Raw genomic sequence first — 18339 nt, 5'->3', positions numbered from 1 at the left:
TCTTTTTAAACTCTAAAACTTTGGATCAGTCTTTCTGGGTGGTAACTTGTTGTTTTCTTAGGTTGGGATATGGGTTAATTTGCAAAACTATATTGCTCACCTGAATCTGTTCTTTTCTGTAATCTAAAATACCTGATAGAAGTTCAAAAAGAGCCAAGTGAAGTAGACAGCAAATACACTAAAAGTCAATGTAAGATTGATGCTGAATTCACTTAGTCTTTTGGTAAACTCCAGCTTCAAGTGGCTTGATTTTTTAATGGGCTGAACAACCCACGCCTGAAACAGGAGGCTATTGACTGAATGTCCATGACTTTAACTGGGGGGCTCAACTTCAAGAAGCAGACCATATGCATTGTTTTTGTAAAAATATGAAAGGAAAAACAAAATAGAGCAAAAATAAGTACTTTAAGACTCAGGTATTTGTACACTGTGCTTTGCAGTTAAAATTTGTTTGCTGGTTTAATCATAGCATTACGAGGCTACAAGGTTCTGTATGTCGAAGCCCACTAGCCAGCTACTCATGCCAGTTTACATGTTGTTCTGCTTTTGCCTGTGAGTTCATATCTATTAAGAGCATACAGTAACATGCTGTTACTCAAAACATAGCAAAAATATACAAAAAAGATATTTCCCCCCAATTTTTTTTAAAACATTCAGAAAGTTAAAGATACTCGTTAACTAAATAATAACAACGACAATGATAAAACATCCTGCCAACATGACTAAAATACTCCTTCTGCACAGCCTTACTGTTAGGCTATGTTGTTTAGGGATGGGTTCCCTTCCAGAGTACTAGACCGATTTCAAAATATTTAATTAAAACAATATGCCTTTGCTTCTTTTCCTTCCCTGCCAGTTGAAAAATTAGTTCAATTAGGTTATAAAATTTGGGTATTTAAGTCCTTACATTTTCTTTATTTAGCTTGGGCATCTTTGAAACTTTTGTTTTCTGAACTCTTGTTTTGGTGGCTTTTCATTTCCAAGAGGACACTGCCAGGTGTGCTTGTGGGGAGTCAAAAATACAGACCGAAGCCCGGAGGGCTGGGGGGAAAGTCAGCCTCCGGGCAACCGAGTTGTGTCCCCTCCAAGTAAGGTGCTGCAAGGAGCAGTTCCTGATGCCAGTGGTGCTATATCTACACTTCTCTTCTTGCACAGAAAGACTGGGCAATCTGTGCACTTCATACAGGGAATCAAAAAGTAGGATGAGATTGCAGTGTAGGTTTTTCTTTTCTCACTTAAGAGAAGCCCAGTTAGTTATATATAAAAGGCACCTTGCCAGGATAAGTTGTCCTAATGTGCCATTTCCTCATGTCTCCTCAGCCTCTAGCCGTAGCATGCGCACGGTCAGTACGAGCAGGTACTCTCCAGTTTGATTTGGTCGTTCTGATGCCATTTAGGCAACGTTTATTCAATATTCACTGCTCTCAAACCTCAAGGCCTGTCCTTCATGCTCCGCATAGCTGTTCCCCGGCAGTTGTCCATACCGATAGCTCTCCATGCTCTCTGCTGACTCGGACTTTGCAGGAGCTGGGTCATGCTGGTAAAGCAATGCTGACTTTATCATCCCAAAGTCTTCCTGAATCTTCATCCCTGAATAGATAGTGCCTGAGACGTTTTCTGCCACATGGGTATAGCTCTGAAGATTTTTCACATCGCAGAGGTTGTCACTGTATTTCACCACTGGTGGCTTATAGGCTTGGTAGGACACTTTGGTGGTGGTGGTGATGACAGTTTGTAATGGCGGCGCTAGGGGAGAGGCGCTGTTACCGTATCTGCACGGATACTCCCCGCTGTAGTAAGGATGATTCATGTTGGTTTGGATCTGTCCATAGTCACTGCTGTCTCCGCTGCCAGCTCTCCCCCAAACTGGTTTCAGTCCATAATGTCTACCAGTATTATCGAAGCTCTTATCATGGGCGGTCATAGAGCTACACTGAGATCCGCTCAGGTTCATGGGGTCAGTGTCAATGGGGGTACTTGTCACGTCCTTGTAAAATGCTGGATAAGAACTGGAGCTTATGAAAGCAGGAACTCCAAACTCGTAGCTGCAGGGCCGAGGCATGTAGATCCTTGGATTAGGACACTTTTGGTATGGTGATAGCTGGTCCTCTTGGCAGCTGACTGAGTCATAAGAAGCTTTATAGAGATCAGCATTTTGCAGTGAGGGGTAAGACTGAGCTGGAACTGAAAAGTTGGTATCTGCGATGATACTGACCCTTTCTGGGCCTTCCAGGCAGGACAGATCCTGCATGTTACCGATATAACCGCTGCTGTCGTGGTATCTTCCTGCCTGAAAAGGACAAGAAAATAGATCTCTGAGGTTTGGGAATAGGTACTGCATGGGCACATGTCTTGATAGTTGCGTTATTGCTTATTTCAGTCCCCCCCGCCCTTACCCACCTGGGCACGAGCTGAATGAACAGACGCAGTGTGGCATAAAGCTTTGTTTTGCTCTGTGATCCCTGGTACATGCTTATGCCATCTTTTTAATTAACTGAGAATCTTGACTTACCTCTGAATTTAGAGGTCTCTTTTTCTGAGAATGGTGAGAAGAGGACACTTGCTTCTTGACTGCACTTCTTCTTGCTTCTGCCTCCAGTTTACTCTCTGGCCTGGGGTGGTCGTGGACTCCTTTAGCCTAAATTAAGATTATCAAAGAATTGCTTCCTTATCTAAACACACGCCTAAGCTTGTAACTAAACTTCAGTGTTTGTGCTGTTTACTATTTTATAGGCCTCCTGAGATTACCAGGAGCTGGATTCATCCTGTCTTAATTTAGGCACCGGACTACTGTGCCTACATTAGGATCCCCCATGGTCCCACCCTGTGCCTAGGGCTTCAGAGGCAGCATCAGGCGTGAAGTGGAACAAGGTAAGATTACTCATAGGATTCAAGAAAAAAATGCAGTAAAATAAGAGTAAAATGAGTAGCTGCCACAGCATGGACTATGGTTGAGCAAAGGTAGACTGGGAGGAGAAACTAAAGCACAGAGAGGATTTAAATTAAAAAAAAAAAAAAGTGACTTGCAGGCATATAGGAATAGAAAGTGAGGGAGAAGTCAGTGGTGACTGCAGAGCTGCAAGCCTGGGTGATGACGCAGAAAAGACGTTGTTTACTTCTGTGACATTCAGGAGTAGCTGATTAGAACCAAGAAAAAAGGATTATAAATTTAATTTGGTCAGTTCTCCGCAGTCCAAGATCTCGCTTCTGCTTTGTAATAGCCACCACTGAAACAGCATAAATGGGCTTTAAAGACACTACCAGATGACAAACGTTCTTTACGCTAATAAGCGATAACTATCTTCTTGAAGCCATCCACAGAGGCTCTACTACTGACAGATCTATGGGTACACGTAGGCGAAACTATGCTGAGGTATGATAAAATACTGTATACTACATGTGCTCATTACTTTTTCCCAGGTGTGAGTGGACTTGAGTATAGCTCCTAATGCAAGCTAGGAAAATTAACACTGCTTTTAAAAATGCTTTCATTTCCCCAATAGAAATTGACTTTTAAATGAGGATTTATCACCTATTTTGATTAAAATATCTTTTCTAGATTTTGCATTTCTGTAAAACAATGCCTGAATAATAACAAGAAAATATTTGATAACAAGTGAGGATTCAGAAATGGGTCCAGTTTGCTTCCTTTTACTCACTGGACAATAGAGAGCCTGGAGACTGGTCAGGAAAGAAAAAAAAATCCAGCAGAGCATGTAATCTCATTAAATGGAAGCTTTTTGTGAAATTTTGTCCTGATGCTGCTAAAAATTGAAATACCAACATAAGATTTCAGAATTGTGCTTTTTAAGTTCTTCTTTTCTGGCAAGCTTCTAAATCATCTTAAAATTCAAAGGTCAGTTCCAGATGAAATGGAACTTTCACGTTTGAACTTGCTCAGTTGAAGTCTGGCTTTCCTCTTCCCCCACCTCCCTTTTTAATTGAAAATATATATATTAGGTCCTTAATTCAGTTGTCAGAAATGTGTCAAGGTCCAGGACAGACTTTAGGTTGTATTTGTACACTGTAATCAAGAGAGTTTTAGATGTTTATAATGACATTAGAAAACAGTTAGCCCTCAAGTACCGCATTAAGAAAGGAAGGCAAGTGCCATTGTTTTATTTATTATTTCCATTATTGTAGTACAGAGGAATCCGCTCATGGATCAGAACTCCATCACTCTGTTATACAAAACAGTGAAAGGGGGGGGGGGGGAGTGCTTTTTACCTGGAAAAATATCGCTTTGCCATCAAGCCTCCAGAAGTTGGTGACTGGATAGCCACTGTGTCCTCGGCAAGGAATCAGCTCAAGGGCTGAGTTACAGTTTGGACAGGCTTTCTCTGTAAATATATATAAATTAACACTGGTTAAAAGTGAAGGTGTTGCCTGAAAGGACCACTGAGCTCAAGAGCAACATGATCAACCCTTCACCAAAATTCAGACAAAAACATGATATTCAAATGCAATATAGACTACGAAGCATAGCAATGATATGTGATATAAATGCTAATGACTGAAAGGCTTGTAGGTCCATCTCCCCTGAGCTATTTACAGACAGATGTTGATGAAGTTTGGAGCTAAATTTACTCATCACGCCCTTTAAGATCATGCCTCCGTCGGTGTTGCTACACTCGGAAAGGAAACAAGCAAGGGATCCATGCAAGGAAATGAGGTTGGTCTCGGTTTAGCATTCAGGACCATCTGCAAGAAGCGGCCCCCTTTGGTGTCCCTCACTTTGCTGCTTCTGCCGAGCCTTGTCGCATATGGCGGGGCGAAGTTGGAGCCGGGCGCCACCGGGCAGCGCGCAGTGGCCGGCGCACACCACCACCCCCAGGCAGGACTTCTTGAGGATCTGGCAGTTGTGGTTGTTGGTGTTGCGCATGGCCCAGCCGCTGAGGTGCCGCTGCGCATTCTTCTCCTCGCTGGAGTAGACGAGCCGCACGTAGCCGTCGGGCCATTCCTGGAAGCTGTCGAAGTGCTTGGGCTCCTGCGCAGGGGAGGAAGGGCGGGGGAGCCGGGGAGCAAGCGGGAGAAGGGGCAAGGGAGGAGATCGGGGACAAAAGAGCGTTATCAGGATAGTGCAACCTGGTGGTTTTGTCCTATTTCAAAATATTTAATGGGAGAAGAGACTTTATGATCTTCCAGGGCAGCAAAGTCAGAAATAGCGGGGGGGGGAAGAAAAAAGCAAATTTATTTAAAAAATAACTTATTCAGAAGTGTTCTGCAAAAGAGGAAAGGCATTTTGAGCTTCCATGGCCCAAAAGATAGCTGTGATCCTTTCCTCTTGCGCTTCATGGTCGGTAGTAACACAGTCCCTTGTCACCGATGCCTTTTTTTTGGCAAGGTTGCCCAGCTATAGCAGACTGAGCTTGTTACCAGACTTACTGACTGTTTAGTGCTGCCCTGCTTGTACTTGCTATTAAATACTCCTGGTTGTGCACCTGCAGACTGAAAACTAGAAGTTTTAGCTAAATAACAGTTTAGTGCACCTAGTAAGACTTGAAAAAGCCTTCTGCCAAAAAACCAAACCAACACAAAACAAAACATACCATTGCGAGTGTGCCTCCTCCGCATGACCAGGGGTGTTAAGAGAAAGAAATTTCCAATTTGGGATGTTATCTCTGGCTTTCTGGAGTTCCTTACCAAGACGTAATTACCAGAACAAAGAAAGAACAACTGAGATTTTAAACTCCCTATAACACTTACATATTTGATGTGTGTGTGTACATACATGAACAATCCCAGTGGACTCAGTAAAACTGTCAGCATTTACAGAATTAAGCCATCCTGTAAGTGCTTGGTCTCTGAATAATTAAATAATAAACTCTAAGATGAAAAAAAGATGTGAAAAGATGCAGAAAAAATGCATTTAGGGCTCACTTAAAAGTCAACAGAATGTTCATTGGCAGTACAAAGTATTAACCAGGCACATCAACAAACTGATGAAGTATTCAGATAGCTTGAAATATATTAGCAGAAAATAGTCAAGCCATGCTGCTTTTGACGCTTCTTTGAAAGAGGAACAAGGGAGAAAGAAACTGGTCAAACAGCGGCGTTGAAGATTGTTTTGGGAGCCCCCACACAGCTGGCCAAAGCTGTGTACCAAATCCATATTTTTATTACGAGTTATTCTGTCAGAACTATCAGACAGCCTTAAGACTTCTGTAATTATATTTAAAAGGTGAGAGATTTTGAAAGGCAAGGGCTGAACTTTGCAGAAAGTGAGGCTGAGGCTCCAAACCGTGGAGGATGAAAGCAGCTGTAAAAAGAAGTACTTTCCACCTGCTGGAAAGCGCTGCTTCGTTCAGAGGTAAGATTTCCCCCCTCCCCCCCCTTGGACTAAAACGCTCACATCCTACGAAAATTTTCTGCATAGTAGAAGCAAGAGACCGAGCCGGGCGCCTTCAGGCCAAGCCTGGGGGCAGGGCAGCGCGCAGATGGGCAGCGCGGACGCGGCCCCCGCCGGGCCGGGTCCCCCCGCCGGGCCGGGTCCCCCCGCCCCGGGTCCCCCCGCCGGTACCTGCGGCAGCTTGGGGTCGTTGATATCCCAGGTGAGCTTCATGCCGCGAGCGGCAGCGGGCGGCGCCTCCCGTTTTTATGCCGGCGGGGCGCGCCCCCGTGTCCGCGGCGCAGGGGGGGACGGTCCCGCCCCGACGGCCCCGGCTCCCGAGACCGGGGGCAAAGCGCGGCTTTGAGCCACACCGCCCCGCGGCCGCTCAGGGCTCCGCCGGTGTCGGGTCGCTGCTGCGTGCTTTCAAAGCCGGGTTCAAGGCTGGCTGCAGACTGACGAGACCTTCGAGGGAGTCGAAGGAAGCGCGCAGATACCGCGCTGTTCCCTCAATGCACTCGCCCCTAAAGGTTTAGGCATAAACGAATTAAATAGTTCATGTTTTTCAGCGTGTTCTCCCTACACGCTGTGTGACACAACGTTAAAAATATAGACGAGAGTCAATATCGTTTTATGGATCAGTGTTATTTCCTTTCACTGGAAAACGACAGGTAACGTTTTTGTCGGAAAGCAGTCGGTGCGCCTTCTGAAGGAAAAAAAAAAAAGCTTTTAGCTCTTAAAAACAGAACGAAAAAAGTAAAAACCTATAACGTTGAGGAGACAGAGCCGCTAAATACCCCAAGCTCCTGCAAGGTTCAAACGAGCCCCCCTTCCCAAAGGCCATCTCACTTGCTTCACCCCCACTTTTATTCCCCTCTGAAAATTTCCCAGATCTTCACCTTAGTGAAAAAGCAGCTCTCTTTATGCCTTTAGCTTTGTAAAATAAAAAACAACCTACAAAAAAAGTGAGCGTTTATGGTAAGCAGACACAGACTAGGACTAGGACACAACCCCCACAGATACCCTGGGCTCCTTTTTTACAGGCGCTGCTCGGCCGAGGTGGTAACTGGTATCACCTGGGCGCTGATTAAATGCCGTCGCACAGGTGAGACCTTTCTGACCATTTTCTGCTGCGGGGTCCGGAGCTGCACCCCGGGATCCTCCCCTGCAGCCTCCGCTGGGCCTGAGGTAGGGCTGCCTATTTTGCTAGTTCTGCAAAAAAAGGGTAACGGTAGTTTAAAAGTTTAAATAATTTCTTTAAGATGACGCATAATGCATAGCGAGTTTTTTTTGTTGTTAGTGGGGAGCTGTCGGTTTGACTTTCTGCCGCCAGTGCGGTGTTACTTGTATTTTTGCACCCCCGATGCTGTAATTCCTGGGGGATTTGGTGTTTCCCAGCTCCCGCAGCGGGATGGGGCTGCGCTGGGGTCCATGGGCCGTGGGGAGACAGTGGGGGGCGCTGGGGGCCGGGCCGGGCGGGGGGCGCAGCGCGGCGGAGTCTCCTCCCCCCTTCTCGGGGCCTCGCCGGAGGGTCCGCGGAAACCCGCGGTTGGGGAGCGCGGAGGGGACCCCGAAAGCTCGGCTGGGAAACGCGGGAGCAAAACCAGCCCTTTCCCAGGGACTGGGTGAGTAAACGGTCTTCGCTTTTTTGAGCGGAAAAAGTCTTTTTGTTTGTGTTTTTTCCCCCCGCTTTCCTTTCAAGAGAAGAAGGAAGTGAAGAATGGAAGAGAGAGGTGAATGACGCCATGGCCGCCAGAGCGGAAGACTATGTAAATATTTGTTCAATAAATCCCTAGGTTTAGCTTTATCTTACAAGTAGCTATTTTTGATGCGTGATCGTGTATGGTTCTATTTCTATCATGGTATCGAGTAACTAATATATTCAACTTTCAGTATAACCATAGGAATAGCCTGGAGCAACCGACTTAAGGGTTATGGCCATGGCGGTGTGTTTTCTTAAAAGCGTACGTTTTTAAAGGTATATTCTTAAATAGAAACGGCATGACCTAGCATTTTTAAGAGTTTATTGTAAGGTTTTAAGTAAAACGGAAAATGTCATCTTTTCCTTAGAAAAATATGAAGAAATGTTTGCAGGAGTTGTGGGACAGGGTAAGAATTAGAAACAACTCCTCTGATCCTGTCGGTTTGTTTCTTTAATCAAAATCATTTAAAATACCTCGGGTCTGAGGTCCCTGTAAACACCAGTCTCTCTTTGCGTTTAAGACCAGTGCTTCACCTTCAGATATAATAAAAAAAGTAAAAGCAGAAAAACAAATGAAAAAATCCAAACAATCAAAAAGCTTTCAAACCCTCACACTTTTTAAAATAGTATTACAAGCTTTTTCTGGTATGTGCTGCAACAAATCGAATGCCCACCTATTTTAATCTCCAGTGTGATTGCCCTAGTGTTTGTTTGCTTCCCCTCCCTGCAGCTCGAGTCACTTCTAACTGACGCTTTTAAGGGGAAGGGATTTCAGAAAATAAACGAACTGCTTCAAGAGAAAGAAATTGAACCTCTCCAAAAATACAGCGAATCTCTCTTTAACCAGCTTGACAAAGCATTGAGAAAGGCGAGTACCATAATTCGTCGTAACCATCTAACACCCCCTTGTGATGATACACGTATTGGACAACAGCACTAACGAAGCGTGGCAAAATATATTTTTCCAGGAGCTGGACAAGAATGAATTCCAGAATGTTTCAGTGCTGTTGAGGTGCATTCAGCTCTACTTTAAAAGTGACCTTCAGGAAGGGGAAAGCTTATTTATTGAGCAAGGACTGGTGCAAAAGATGAGTATAATACAGTCTTTGAGTTACTAATGTAATTTTAAGGTTGCTTGTATCAGGGGGAAAATACTCAAAGGGAGCAGCACTAGAGTATGACTTTTTGGCCATGCAGAAACAAAATCGCTCTCTTTTTAATGTATGTCTTAAGCTTAGTGGAAAAAAAAATATTTTCTTTGCATTGCCTTCAGTACAAAAGCTAACATCATGATTACGCTTATCATCGAACTTCATGTTCGTGGGTTTTTTAAGCTGCTAATGGGAGCAAGGAGAGGATGAGTTTAAATGAGTCCCAACTGTGAAATAACATAAAATTTCTAAATCTATTTTACATGCTGCAGCAAAAATACAGTTTTAGTAATAAAATTCATGGGAAGTTTGGTATGCTTCTGCAATTTTATAAGCTAACATACTCTTATGAGGGTCTGTTATCAGATAACTGGTGCAATAAGTATATTTAACCTGTAACTGTACTTTATCTTCTCGCTGGCACTATACTGATTTCAGTTGATATTGGTTGTAGTAGAGAAATGCACTTGTGTCTGAGATGGATAATACTCAGATTAACCTAGGAAGGAACAGTTAGCAGGGGCTCTCTGTTAGTGGCACTGTGCCAAGGACTCCTCAGTCCTAGGTGTTAACACTACTTTGTAAATGCACTTTTCCAGGGATGCTGTTGCTCAAAACTGCCCTGCAGGGAGCAGCAATAAAGTCCCCCCACCTGAGCAGGGTGTGGGGTACAGGAGCTCCTGGCAGCACAGATCTGTCATGAGCTGTAGGTGTGTTGAGCCACTTCGTGTAACATTTATGAATATGTGTCTAATAACACATTCATAAACCAGACTATGTGAAAGCTTGACAAATCTCTTACACTTTCTTGGACTTTTAATTGATCTCCTCAAGAAAGCTCCAGCCACGGCAATGACACCAGCACAACCTGTCACAGCAGAGGCGGTGGGGGCCAGGAGAGTGGGGTGGAGGAGGAGGACGAGGACGGGCTGGGGAGGCAGAGGAAGAAGAGCTGCCACCTGGGTGAGGGGTTGGGGGTTTCACCTGCCACTGGCAGCCTTTGAGCCTTGTAATGCCTTCGGCACAGTACAGCACTGCCAAGGTCAGGGATTGAAAAATCTCATGTGTGCATGAGGCCTGCTGAAGGTATACTTAGGATTATTAACACTTCTTGTTCAGTTTTAACTGATTATTTCAATTTTTACATGGTGTCTTGGTTTGAAAGAACAAGAGCGTTTGTGATCCTCATAGACCCAAATGAAAACAGATTTTTGATGATACTTCTTGAAGACTTCTTTGACTGTGCATTGGTATGTACATGTATGGGGGAGGACAAGAGTTGCCTTTATTGTATGAGAAAGCCACCATTCACAAAAAATTTTCTATTCAAAAAAAAACAAACAACACTATGCAGGCCCCATGACATTGAGGATTTAGCCTGGAGTGCGGCCCAGCTGGCACAGATGAGGCTATGCGTAAGCGAAGGTGTGATACACCTGGGAGAAGTAGCTGCAGGGCTGCTCAGAGCTGCAGTGTTTTCTCATTTTCTGACACCGAGCAAAGTGATTGCTTTTACAAGAAAACACACAAGAGGTTCTGATGCATTTTGTAAACAAAACCTTTTGTATTGAAGCCCTTGCTTAAAAACCCAAATACTATATTCTGGTGTTTCAGAGGCTGAGTTGCATCTTAGGTGCAAACACTTCTGCTGAGATGGCTCTGGGTATTTGCTCCTACATAGTTCAAAACTGCTAGTTAATGTTTAAAGAATGATCCCAAGAGCTTATAGTTGTCCTTTGGATTTCATTTTGAAATAAGTGCTGGAGGCCCAGTGATGGTAAATTTGCAATAGGAAGAAAGCTTTTAGCTTCTTCCCTCTAAGCTGTTAAGAAATCTTATTGTCTGTAGTGCTATAAGCTTTCTGGGATGTGTACGTGAGCCTACAGCCAACGAAATATCTGCTTAGTGGAACCATGTGTCAGTCTGTGCATCAGGATCTGCTTGAATGCTTGTGACTCATCAGGATTTCATGACTCAAGTTTAATTTTTAGGAGAACGTCAGTTCAAGCATTTAAGCAAACTGAATTTTCTTGTTCATCTACTAAATAAATTGAAATGATACAAAATGTTTTAAAGATTACTTATTCCTCCAGATTTGATTCCTTTATCTTCCAGCCCCATCTTTTCCATGTGCTTTTACTGTGGAGAATGACATTTTAAAAATAAGAAAGGCTCCTCAAGGGGCTTTAATGCTTTTTCAGATGTCAGTGTGTAGTCTAGTACTGTAGTGTGAAAAAAGTGAACGTATTTTTACATAGGCCCACATGTATAATAAAAGTAATGAAACGATGCCGCAATGTGGGTTTCCGAGGGATGTGAGGGCACTCTGCCCGAGTGCTACCGAAATCCCTGGGGGGAAGGGGCTGCTTCACTCCTTTTATGTTCTCTGCTTAAGGCCAACCTGCGTGAGGGGGGTCACTGTGTGCGACACACCTGTATGGTGTGGCACTGCCAGCTTTGCTTTGGGTACGGTAATGTTTCATTATTTTAGCATCAGGGAGGTGCGATGGTGGGGGCGTAATCACCTAAGCACTTTGGCTGCTGTTACATTTGGGGTTGTTTTGTTAATGAAGACTTCATTTACCTTTTTCTTTAGGTGATTTGCAAGTGCAGCAATGAAGGTCAGTGTGTGTGTGTGTGTGTGTATATATATATATATATATATATATAAAATATATATATATATAATATATATATATATATATAAATAAAATATATATATATATATATAAATAAAATATATATATATATATATATATATCTCCCCATCCCTGAATTGCCTGAATTTCTGCATCAGGAGCAATTTCTTAATTCTGCATGAACTCTGTCCCCTTTTTCTCCCCCTCCTGCTCCCCACCTCCTCTTTCTCCCTGCACTGTTTTTTTTTCTTCTGTTTGTTTGCTTGTTTTCTGTTGCTTGTTTTAAATATGCTAAAGATGTCTAGCTGTGATACCTTATTTACACTGCCACCATTAAGTATGTTGTTCAGAGTAAGTGATACTTCTGAGAGGACTTCAGACACTGTGCTCTTGCACACCTCCCTGTAGTGGCTTCAGATGTTATTTTCTTGCTAAGGGCAACCACCTCCACAGAATAGCATAGTGAGTACTCCTGGTCTATCACGGAGCCAAGTGCATCAAGTTATTGCCAGCAAACATAGCTACAACTTAAGCTAACCTGATTTGGAGATCTGCCTGTGTGTATTGAAGTACTTGCTGCAATCCAAGATGCCGTTGTCTGGTGGTGGGGTGCTCGCCCTGGACTCTGCATGCAGTAAGAAGGGCCGTGACTGCATCTGCTTGCTGCAACTGGTGCTTTGTTGAAGCTGCGAAAAAAATATTAATGGGCATTGAAATGGGCCCAGGACACTCCTGTACGCTCTCTGCTGCTGAGCTGGCGGCTCCCTCAGCTGCTCCGCCTCGGCGCAGGGATGCGGCCTCCCGCGTTCGTTCTGGAGTCAGGATTTTGTCTGTGGCTGCAGCCCTGTCACTTAGGTTAGGCGAGCGGACGCTCCCAGGAGGAGCCGAGGACCTGTGCAGAGCTGTGGTTTTGGCCAGAGATCTAGGTTCACAAGTCATGTAAAAAGGAGGGGTTATGTTGTGTGCCAGGTAACTTAAGCGTATTTGTCACTGAAGCTTATTCTGCTCGAAGCAGAGAGGCAGAGCTGTGCTCTGACTAAAACCGTGGCAGCTTGCACTGTATTTGTTGGAGTGCTGACTTTTTTTTAAAAAAATCTGTATGTTACTGGTTTATCTACTGTGGTTAGTGAGTAGCTTCTCCCTTCTGTATCTATGTAAGTAGGTGCCAGGTCAGCAGTTAATTTATTTTGAGCTATTTTTACAGAGAAGTCACCAATTCCCCTTTCTGTATAGGATTAGGCTATTGTTAGAGTTTGAATCCACATTAAAACTGAATCCACAACTGGGATATTTTTACTCCTTGAACAGCAAAATATTGTTGCTTCAGCTATCTTTTATACATGGACCAGTTCATTGCTAGCTGTAACCTTTTTAAATCCTTTCTCTAGGGAAGAAAGAGCTGGTGAATTTATTTCTACCTGAACTAGGGCATCTTGTGACAGAAGCAAATGTTTGCTGCGCCCTGCGGCAGGAGGTAGGATTCGTAGTAGGGAAAGAAAATACAAATGTGTGCACGTGCAAGTGTGCGTAAATAAACAAAAACATGAAAAATATCCTCCTGACTTCTTTTCCTTCCCGTTCTGTCCCCTTTCTCTGTGGGGGGGTAAAAAGGCTTTGAGGACTCTTAACTCTATACTCGACAGCGTACCGCGAGAGGAGAGAAAGAAGTTTCCCCTGTCCGAAGAGATGTGCTCGCTCACGTAAGCGCTCCCCGGCCTGTACTTGCTGCAGGGAAGACAGTGTTTAGCTGTTGGAAGCAACCAGCTTTCCAGCTCTCCGTGGTTGTAACGTTTGCTCCGCTGGGCAGCGCAGCTCGATTGCGCAGGCATGGACGAAGCCCTGGCCGTGCTGTTGTATTTTACACGTGATCATTATTGTGAAGTGTGGGTGTTTCTATCCAGTCTATTAATAAAAATTGCTTTAGTGTTTTATTTCCTCTTTAACTCATTGCATTATGTTCTTTCAGGAAAGATCTTGCAAAAAGTATTCTGGAGGTTGGTGGTAAGAAGTGCTCAGTGGTTATTTGTATGAAGCTAGGGTTCTCTACCATCATTTTATTTGCTTATTTGTTATAGATGAATTATAATTTAAATAACTTCCTTTTAGATACTTGATTTCTCTGGGAGGAAAATCAGATAATGCTCTAAGTCTGCATTAAAAATTGTTAGATATAACAATCTATTAATTCTTTCCATTTAGTATTGAGTGTTAACTAATAAGAAAAGCTCAACTGTGATATGAATAGAAAGTTAGTTGTATCAGCTTTATGTATATTCTTAAAAAGTATGCTTGCCATTCATTTTAAAGTAAAGCTTAACTACTTGACCATGATGGAGATAAACTGCAGTCAATAGGGCTTTATTGCCTCTTAAGTCAAATCTTAGGGGTACGGGTTTTTTTTTCCTTTCCCCTCTCCTAGCAATAATACTTTCTGGGTAGTTATATCATCTGTCATACATGAAAAATGACTTAACCATAGTGACATAGTTAAAAGTGCTCTGCAACCTGTTGAATAAGGGGAAGTAAGTACATGCCTTCTGCTTTTTGGGAGAAACACTTGGCTGTTACCCTCCACTAAAACAGTGTTATTTTCCTAGGTGAAGTGGAAGGTAGCTGATTAATATGATTTTTTTTTTAAGTACATTAATAGTAACAATACCAATTCTCTGTTATGGTGGGGCAGATATTTACTCTTTTCTTATGCTTACCATGTAGACTATGACCTTCAGGTTGCCCTTTCAGAAGCACTTTGTAGGCTAATGACAAAAAAATGGAGGGATGACCTTGTTCACCACTGGTTTGAAGATAATTATCTTGCTGAAGCTTTCAAAGAGATCAAGGATAGAGAATTTGAGACGGTAAGGGTCTTTATTTTGATAACAACATACTTGACAAGGCTGCATAGGGGCTAGTGTTGTTTGAGTTCAGCCCGGATGTCCTTGTGAGAAGTTCCTACAGAACTGATTTTATAAATGCAAGAAGTTTATTTGGAGATGGTAGGGGGATTTTTTAACCTAGCAAATATAAAATGGCATATGTCTTCTTTCTAAGATATTCTACTTCTAAAGCATACAGATGTGTATATATGTATTTGTGTTTTTTTGTGATTCCTGTTTGGAGGCCTTTGGCATCGTACTGACTATTTAAAAGCTTATAACTGGAGTAGAGATGTACCTCCAATAAAATAAGTGTTTGCAAAGGAAATATAAACTCATTTTTGATAAGATGTCACTTGTCTTGAAGGACTGCAGAAGATTTCTTAATCAACTAAATGAAAGGCTTGGGAATGAAAGAAGGTAAGCTGTGAACCAAGAATCTAAATTAATAATGTTATAACTGCTATCAAACAGAAACAGAGGGAAAACTAGGGCTGTAGACTGACTTGGGTTGTATTTTCCACAAAATAATTTACACCATGTGTGTGAATAACTTTTTTTAATTTTTAGTGATGATTCTTTGAAAGTATAATTAACAAAAACAAGGCATCACTAAATGACTAAAACAACACTTTCTGTAAGCTTCTCCAAGCCTAGTTTACCTCTAGAAAGTTGTTAACCTTTTTGAACAATAAGGTTAGTAACCTATATTGAGAATTTTAGCTTTCATAAATTCAGACTCTGACTGATATTGAATGTATCATGTGAAAGTTTGCTTTTTTTCCAGAGTCTATTCATTTCCTTGCATATCTGCTTTTGCTGACATGAATGAGGTAATATTTCTTACCACTGTGGCACGTCCCCTACAGTGTTACCACCATTAATATGGTTAATTTCTGTGTGGTGTATGGGTACTCCCCCCCCCCCCTTCCTTTTTCTTTTCATAAAAGGACTTAATTTTCTTGAATGCAAATAAAACTTTCTATTCTAGCTTGAAAGTTTGCTTGGTTATGTAATCCAGCTCCTAACTTAATGATGCTGGTTTTCCTTCTGTATCAGCCAAACGATGGAAGCAGCCCTTCTCCTCGTGGTAAAGGAAGAGAGATCTTTAAAAAGAAACAGTCAGGGGAACTCTGCTCTGGAAGAGTTGCTCCCAGGCAACAGAATACGGAAGGCTTTGCAGAGTCTTCCCTGAACCAAGCGTACAAGCATTTGCTTTAATTATTTCCTTCCTGTGGACTGAGTAACGTTCTGACTCGGCTGGTGTGGTTGGGTCAGCAGTAGGTGGGCAACACACAGTTTGAGCCCAGTTTTTATTTTTATGTGGTATACATGGGGAAACTTGTTGCAACTTAATGCTGTAAAGAAGATAAGGAATGATAGAGCAATTCCCAAACGAGTTTCTTCTGGAAGCGGCAGCAGTGACTCTTGTGCCCACCCCCAGGTGAAGAAGCCCTCGGATGAGAAGCTGGAGGAGTTCTGGATTGATTTCAATGCCGGCAGTCAGAGTGTGACTTTCTACGTAGACAGTAGTGAGGTAGGAGCAAAGCCCGGTTGGCCTTGGGTTAGACTCATGCAGCTGGTGCTAGCTCAAACCTTCTGTTGTGGTTATCTTGTTTTTATAGGGTGCTCTGTGGGACTCCGTGAGGCTGTCAAAAGAAGCAGTCAGTAGTTACAGCCTGAAGGGTAAGACCACAGCTGGCATTACCTTCTGTCCGGCTCTGGTTTCACAAGATGCAATGATCTGATTTCAAGTCTCATCACCAAAAAGAGCTCTGGTGGCTTCCTTTCTCCCAGCCGTGTGCTTTTGATGTTTGCCTTGCACCAACTCTGCTTGTGGTACCTGCCAGTGGGCCCATTTAGTGCACCAGCCCTGGCAAAAAGAAAAAGGGGGTAGCCGCCCGCTGTGTTAGCGAGGTGGAGACGCTCGGATCTGGTAATCTCCACGGAGGGTGTGGAGAGGAGGAGTGGGATTAAGGCCACTGGCAGCACCGGAGGAAAGTGGAAAGGTGGCAGGAGGTGAGAGTGCACCAGCACCTTCAGTTAGTGACAGCAAGTTGTTGCATTGGCTCAGCCTGAGAAACTGCAGCCTCTGTAGCCCCAAAGAAAGTCTGTCTTGTCTTCACCTGAACTTGCTGGTGTCCTGCAGCATCACAGCTGCTGAGGGCAGTTGTTTTCTAATGCGCTGAACTCCACGGCGTACCATCAGCTTGGGAGCGTAACTCCAAGGACTTGTACCAGTTCAGTTTTATGCAATGCAGTATAAATCAACGTGCTAATGGAAATGGCACCATTTTTGTAGTAACAAGTGAGTGATCTTAACCACCAGCTTTCCTTGTACCATTTTGTTATACAATTATGTTGAAAACAGGTTCATTGATGGCCTCTTATGATGGCTGAGCAGTGGCCACACAGTATGTGAGGCACTGGCTTGCACAGAGCAGTGCAAGAAAAGATCCATATTAGCTGTTTTGGGCCCTATGAAGATTTATTTTCTGGGTGATGCCCCAGGAATGGCTTCAGTGTTTGGAAAACAGCACCAAAATAACAATTAAATGTGTGCTGGGCTGGCAAAGCAATGAACGCTTTTTGGACTTCATGAGGCTCCTGTGCATGTAGGTGACTTTCTTCCACGTTGCATTCTGTGGTGGTGACAGGTGGAACCACTAGGAAGAAAGACTTGGTTGTGTTGTAGAAAGTACAGGAAATCTGCATGCTACAGACTGCAGCAGTATGGAGGCTCTGCAACCTGCTGCGGAGGGGATAAGTTGCAACCTTAAGGGCCCGCTTTATCAGGGCAAGTTGAGGGGTTAGTTTATGGATGGGCTAGGGAATAGTGTAATCATCTAAACCTAATGAGGAAGAAGTAGGTGATCAGCGTAACTGGAAATGCACAGGCAAAGTGTGCAAGTGATTGCCTTCAAGTTTAAAAAACAAACAAACAAACAAACAAAAACCTACCCAAGTGGTTTTGACATAATAGACTGAATGCGTTGCTCTAAGACAGATTTAACTGCTTTTTTGTCTTTTAATCAGAGGAGGGTGGAGGAAAAACTGTTAAAATTTACATGAAGATTCCTGCTATTCTCAACAAAAATGAAGCAACAAAAATCAAAATATCCTTTAGTGCCAAGTTTGAGATCTTAGATGTGCTCAGAAAAGTCCTGGGAGATGAAAAAATGATGGTAAGCTCTCTGTATGAGGTTTTTTTTTATAAACTATATTTTACTTATTATACACTAGGCCAAAAACATTCAGTGCTTTTTTTATATCTATGCTTTGTTTGTTAGATGCTCATTTCCCATTTGAGGGTTTGTGACTGTTCATATAGAAGCTCTTAGCTTTGGCCTCACATAGAGGGAGTTCTTGGCTTTAGAAGAAAGTTCATTGGACTCAAGTTTAGGGTTTTGGAGCTGTAAGAGTGAGGCTGTTTTGTTAATTGATTTGGTCAGCATGATTATTTTCCACTTCAAAAACTCAAAAACTCAGCAAGAATAAAACCTATGATATTTAATTGCATAACCTGACATGTAAATAACTTGTACGTTAACTCAAAGTATTACATTGTACTGGATGAGCAAACTGACGCAAGCTAATGGAAAAACACAAGGAAAGCTGCTCAAGCATTTTTTTTATATTTGTG

General features: G+C 43.0%; 2 protein-coding genes across 3 annotated transcripts in view; one reads left to right on the top strand and one right to left on the bottom strand.

Moving 5' to 3' along the window:
- Positions 1-1285: 1285 nt before the first annotated feature.
- Positions 1286-6562, bottom strand: GCM2 (glial cells missing transcription factor 2). The gene is made up of 5 exons (XM_026114895.2): positions 6521-6562; positions 4735-4987; positions 4228-4340; positions 2513-2638; positions 1286-2290 (listed from the first exon to the last, which is right to left on the bottom strand). The coding sequence occupies exons 1-5, from the start codon at positions 6560-6562 to the stop codon at positions 1409-1411; spliced, it is 1416 nt and encodes a 471-aa protein (XP_025970680.1). The 3' UTR covers positions 1286-1408.
- Positions 6563-7858: 1296 nt separating this feature from the next.
- The window catches only part of SYCP2L (synaptonemal complex protein 2 like), a 33530-nt gene continuing 23049 nt past the window's right edge, over positions 7859-18339 (top strand). The window contains exons 1-13 of one of the 2 annotated variants that reach the window (XM_064507051.1): positions 7859-7953; positions 8761-8898; positions 8999-10431; positions 11778-11802; positions 13209-13294; positions 13432-13520; positions 13787-13821; positions 14536-14678; positions 15064-15116; positions 15484-15529; positions 16141-16233; positions 16322-16382; positions 17733-17881. In XM_064507051.1, coding sequence (XP_064363121.1) covers positions 10252-10431; positions 11778-11802; positions 13209-13294; positions 13432-13520; positions 13787-13821; positions 14536-14678; positions 15064-15116; positions 15484-15529; positions 16141-16233; positions 16322-16382; positions 17733-17881 — 960 coding nt within the window. In that variant the 5' untranslated portion in view covers positions 7859-7953; positions 8761-8898; positions 8999-10251. Of the gene's footprint in view, positions 7954-8760; positions 8899-8998; positions 10432-11777; positions 11803-13208; positions 13295-13431; positions 14679-15063; positions 15117-15483; positions 15530-16140; positions 16234-16321; positions 16383-17732; positions 17882-18339 lie in introns of those variants that run through there. The other variant, XM_064507050.1, reaches the window with a different exon arrangement.

The sequence above is a fragment of the Dromaius novaehollandiae genome, chromosome 2 (genome assembly GCF_036370855.1).
Source record: "Dromaius novaehollandiae isolate bDroNov1 chromosome 2, bDroNov1.hap1, whole genome shotgun sequence".
NCBI lineage: Eukaryota > Metazoa > Chordata > Aves > Casuariiformes > Dromaiidae > Dromaius > Dromaius novaehollandiae.
The sequence above is the reverse complement of the archived record's forward strand: the minus strand, read 5'-3'. Positions and strand labels throughout refer to the sequence as shown.

Bases quoted from the DNA above. Each gene is read 5' to 3' on its own strand.
- GCM2 (XM_026114895.2), bottom strand. From the start codon at position 6,562: ATGAAGCTCACCTGGGATATCAACGACCCCAAGCTGCCGCAG. The intron at 4,988-6,520 runs GTACCGGCGGGG...TCCCCTGCGCAG, and splicing joins ACGACCCCAAGCTGCCGCAG to GAGCCCAAGCACTTCGACAG. The intron at 4,341-4,734 runs GTGAGGGACACC...ATATATTTACAG, and splicing joins GGCTCGGCAGAAGCAGCAAA to AGAAAGCCTGTCCAAACTGT.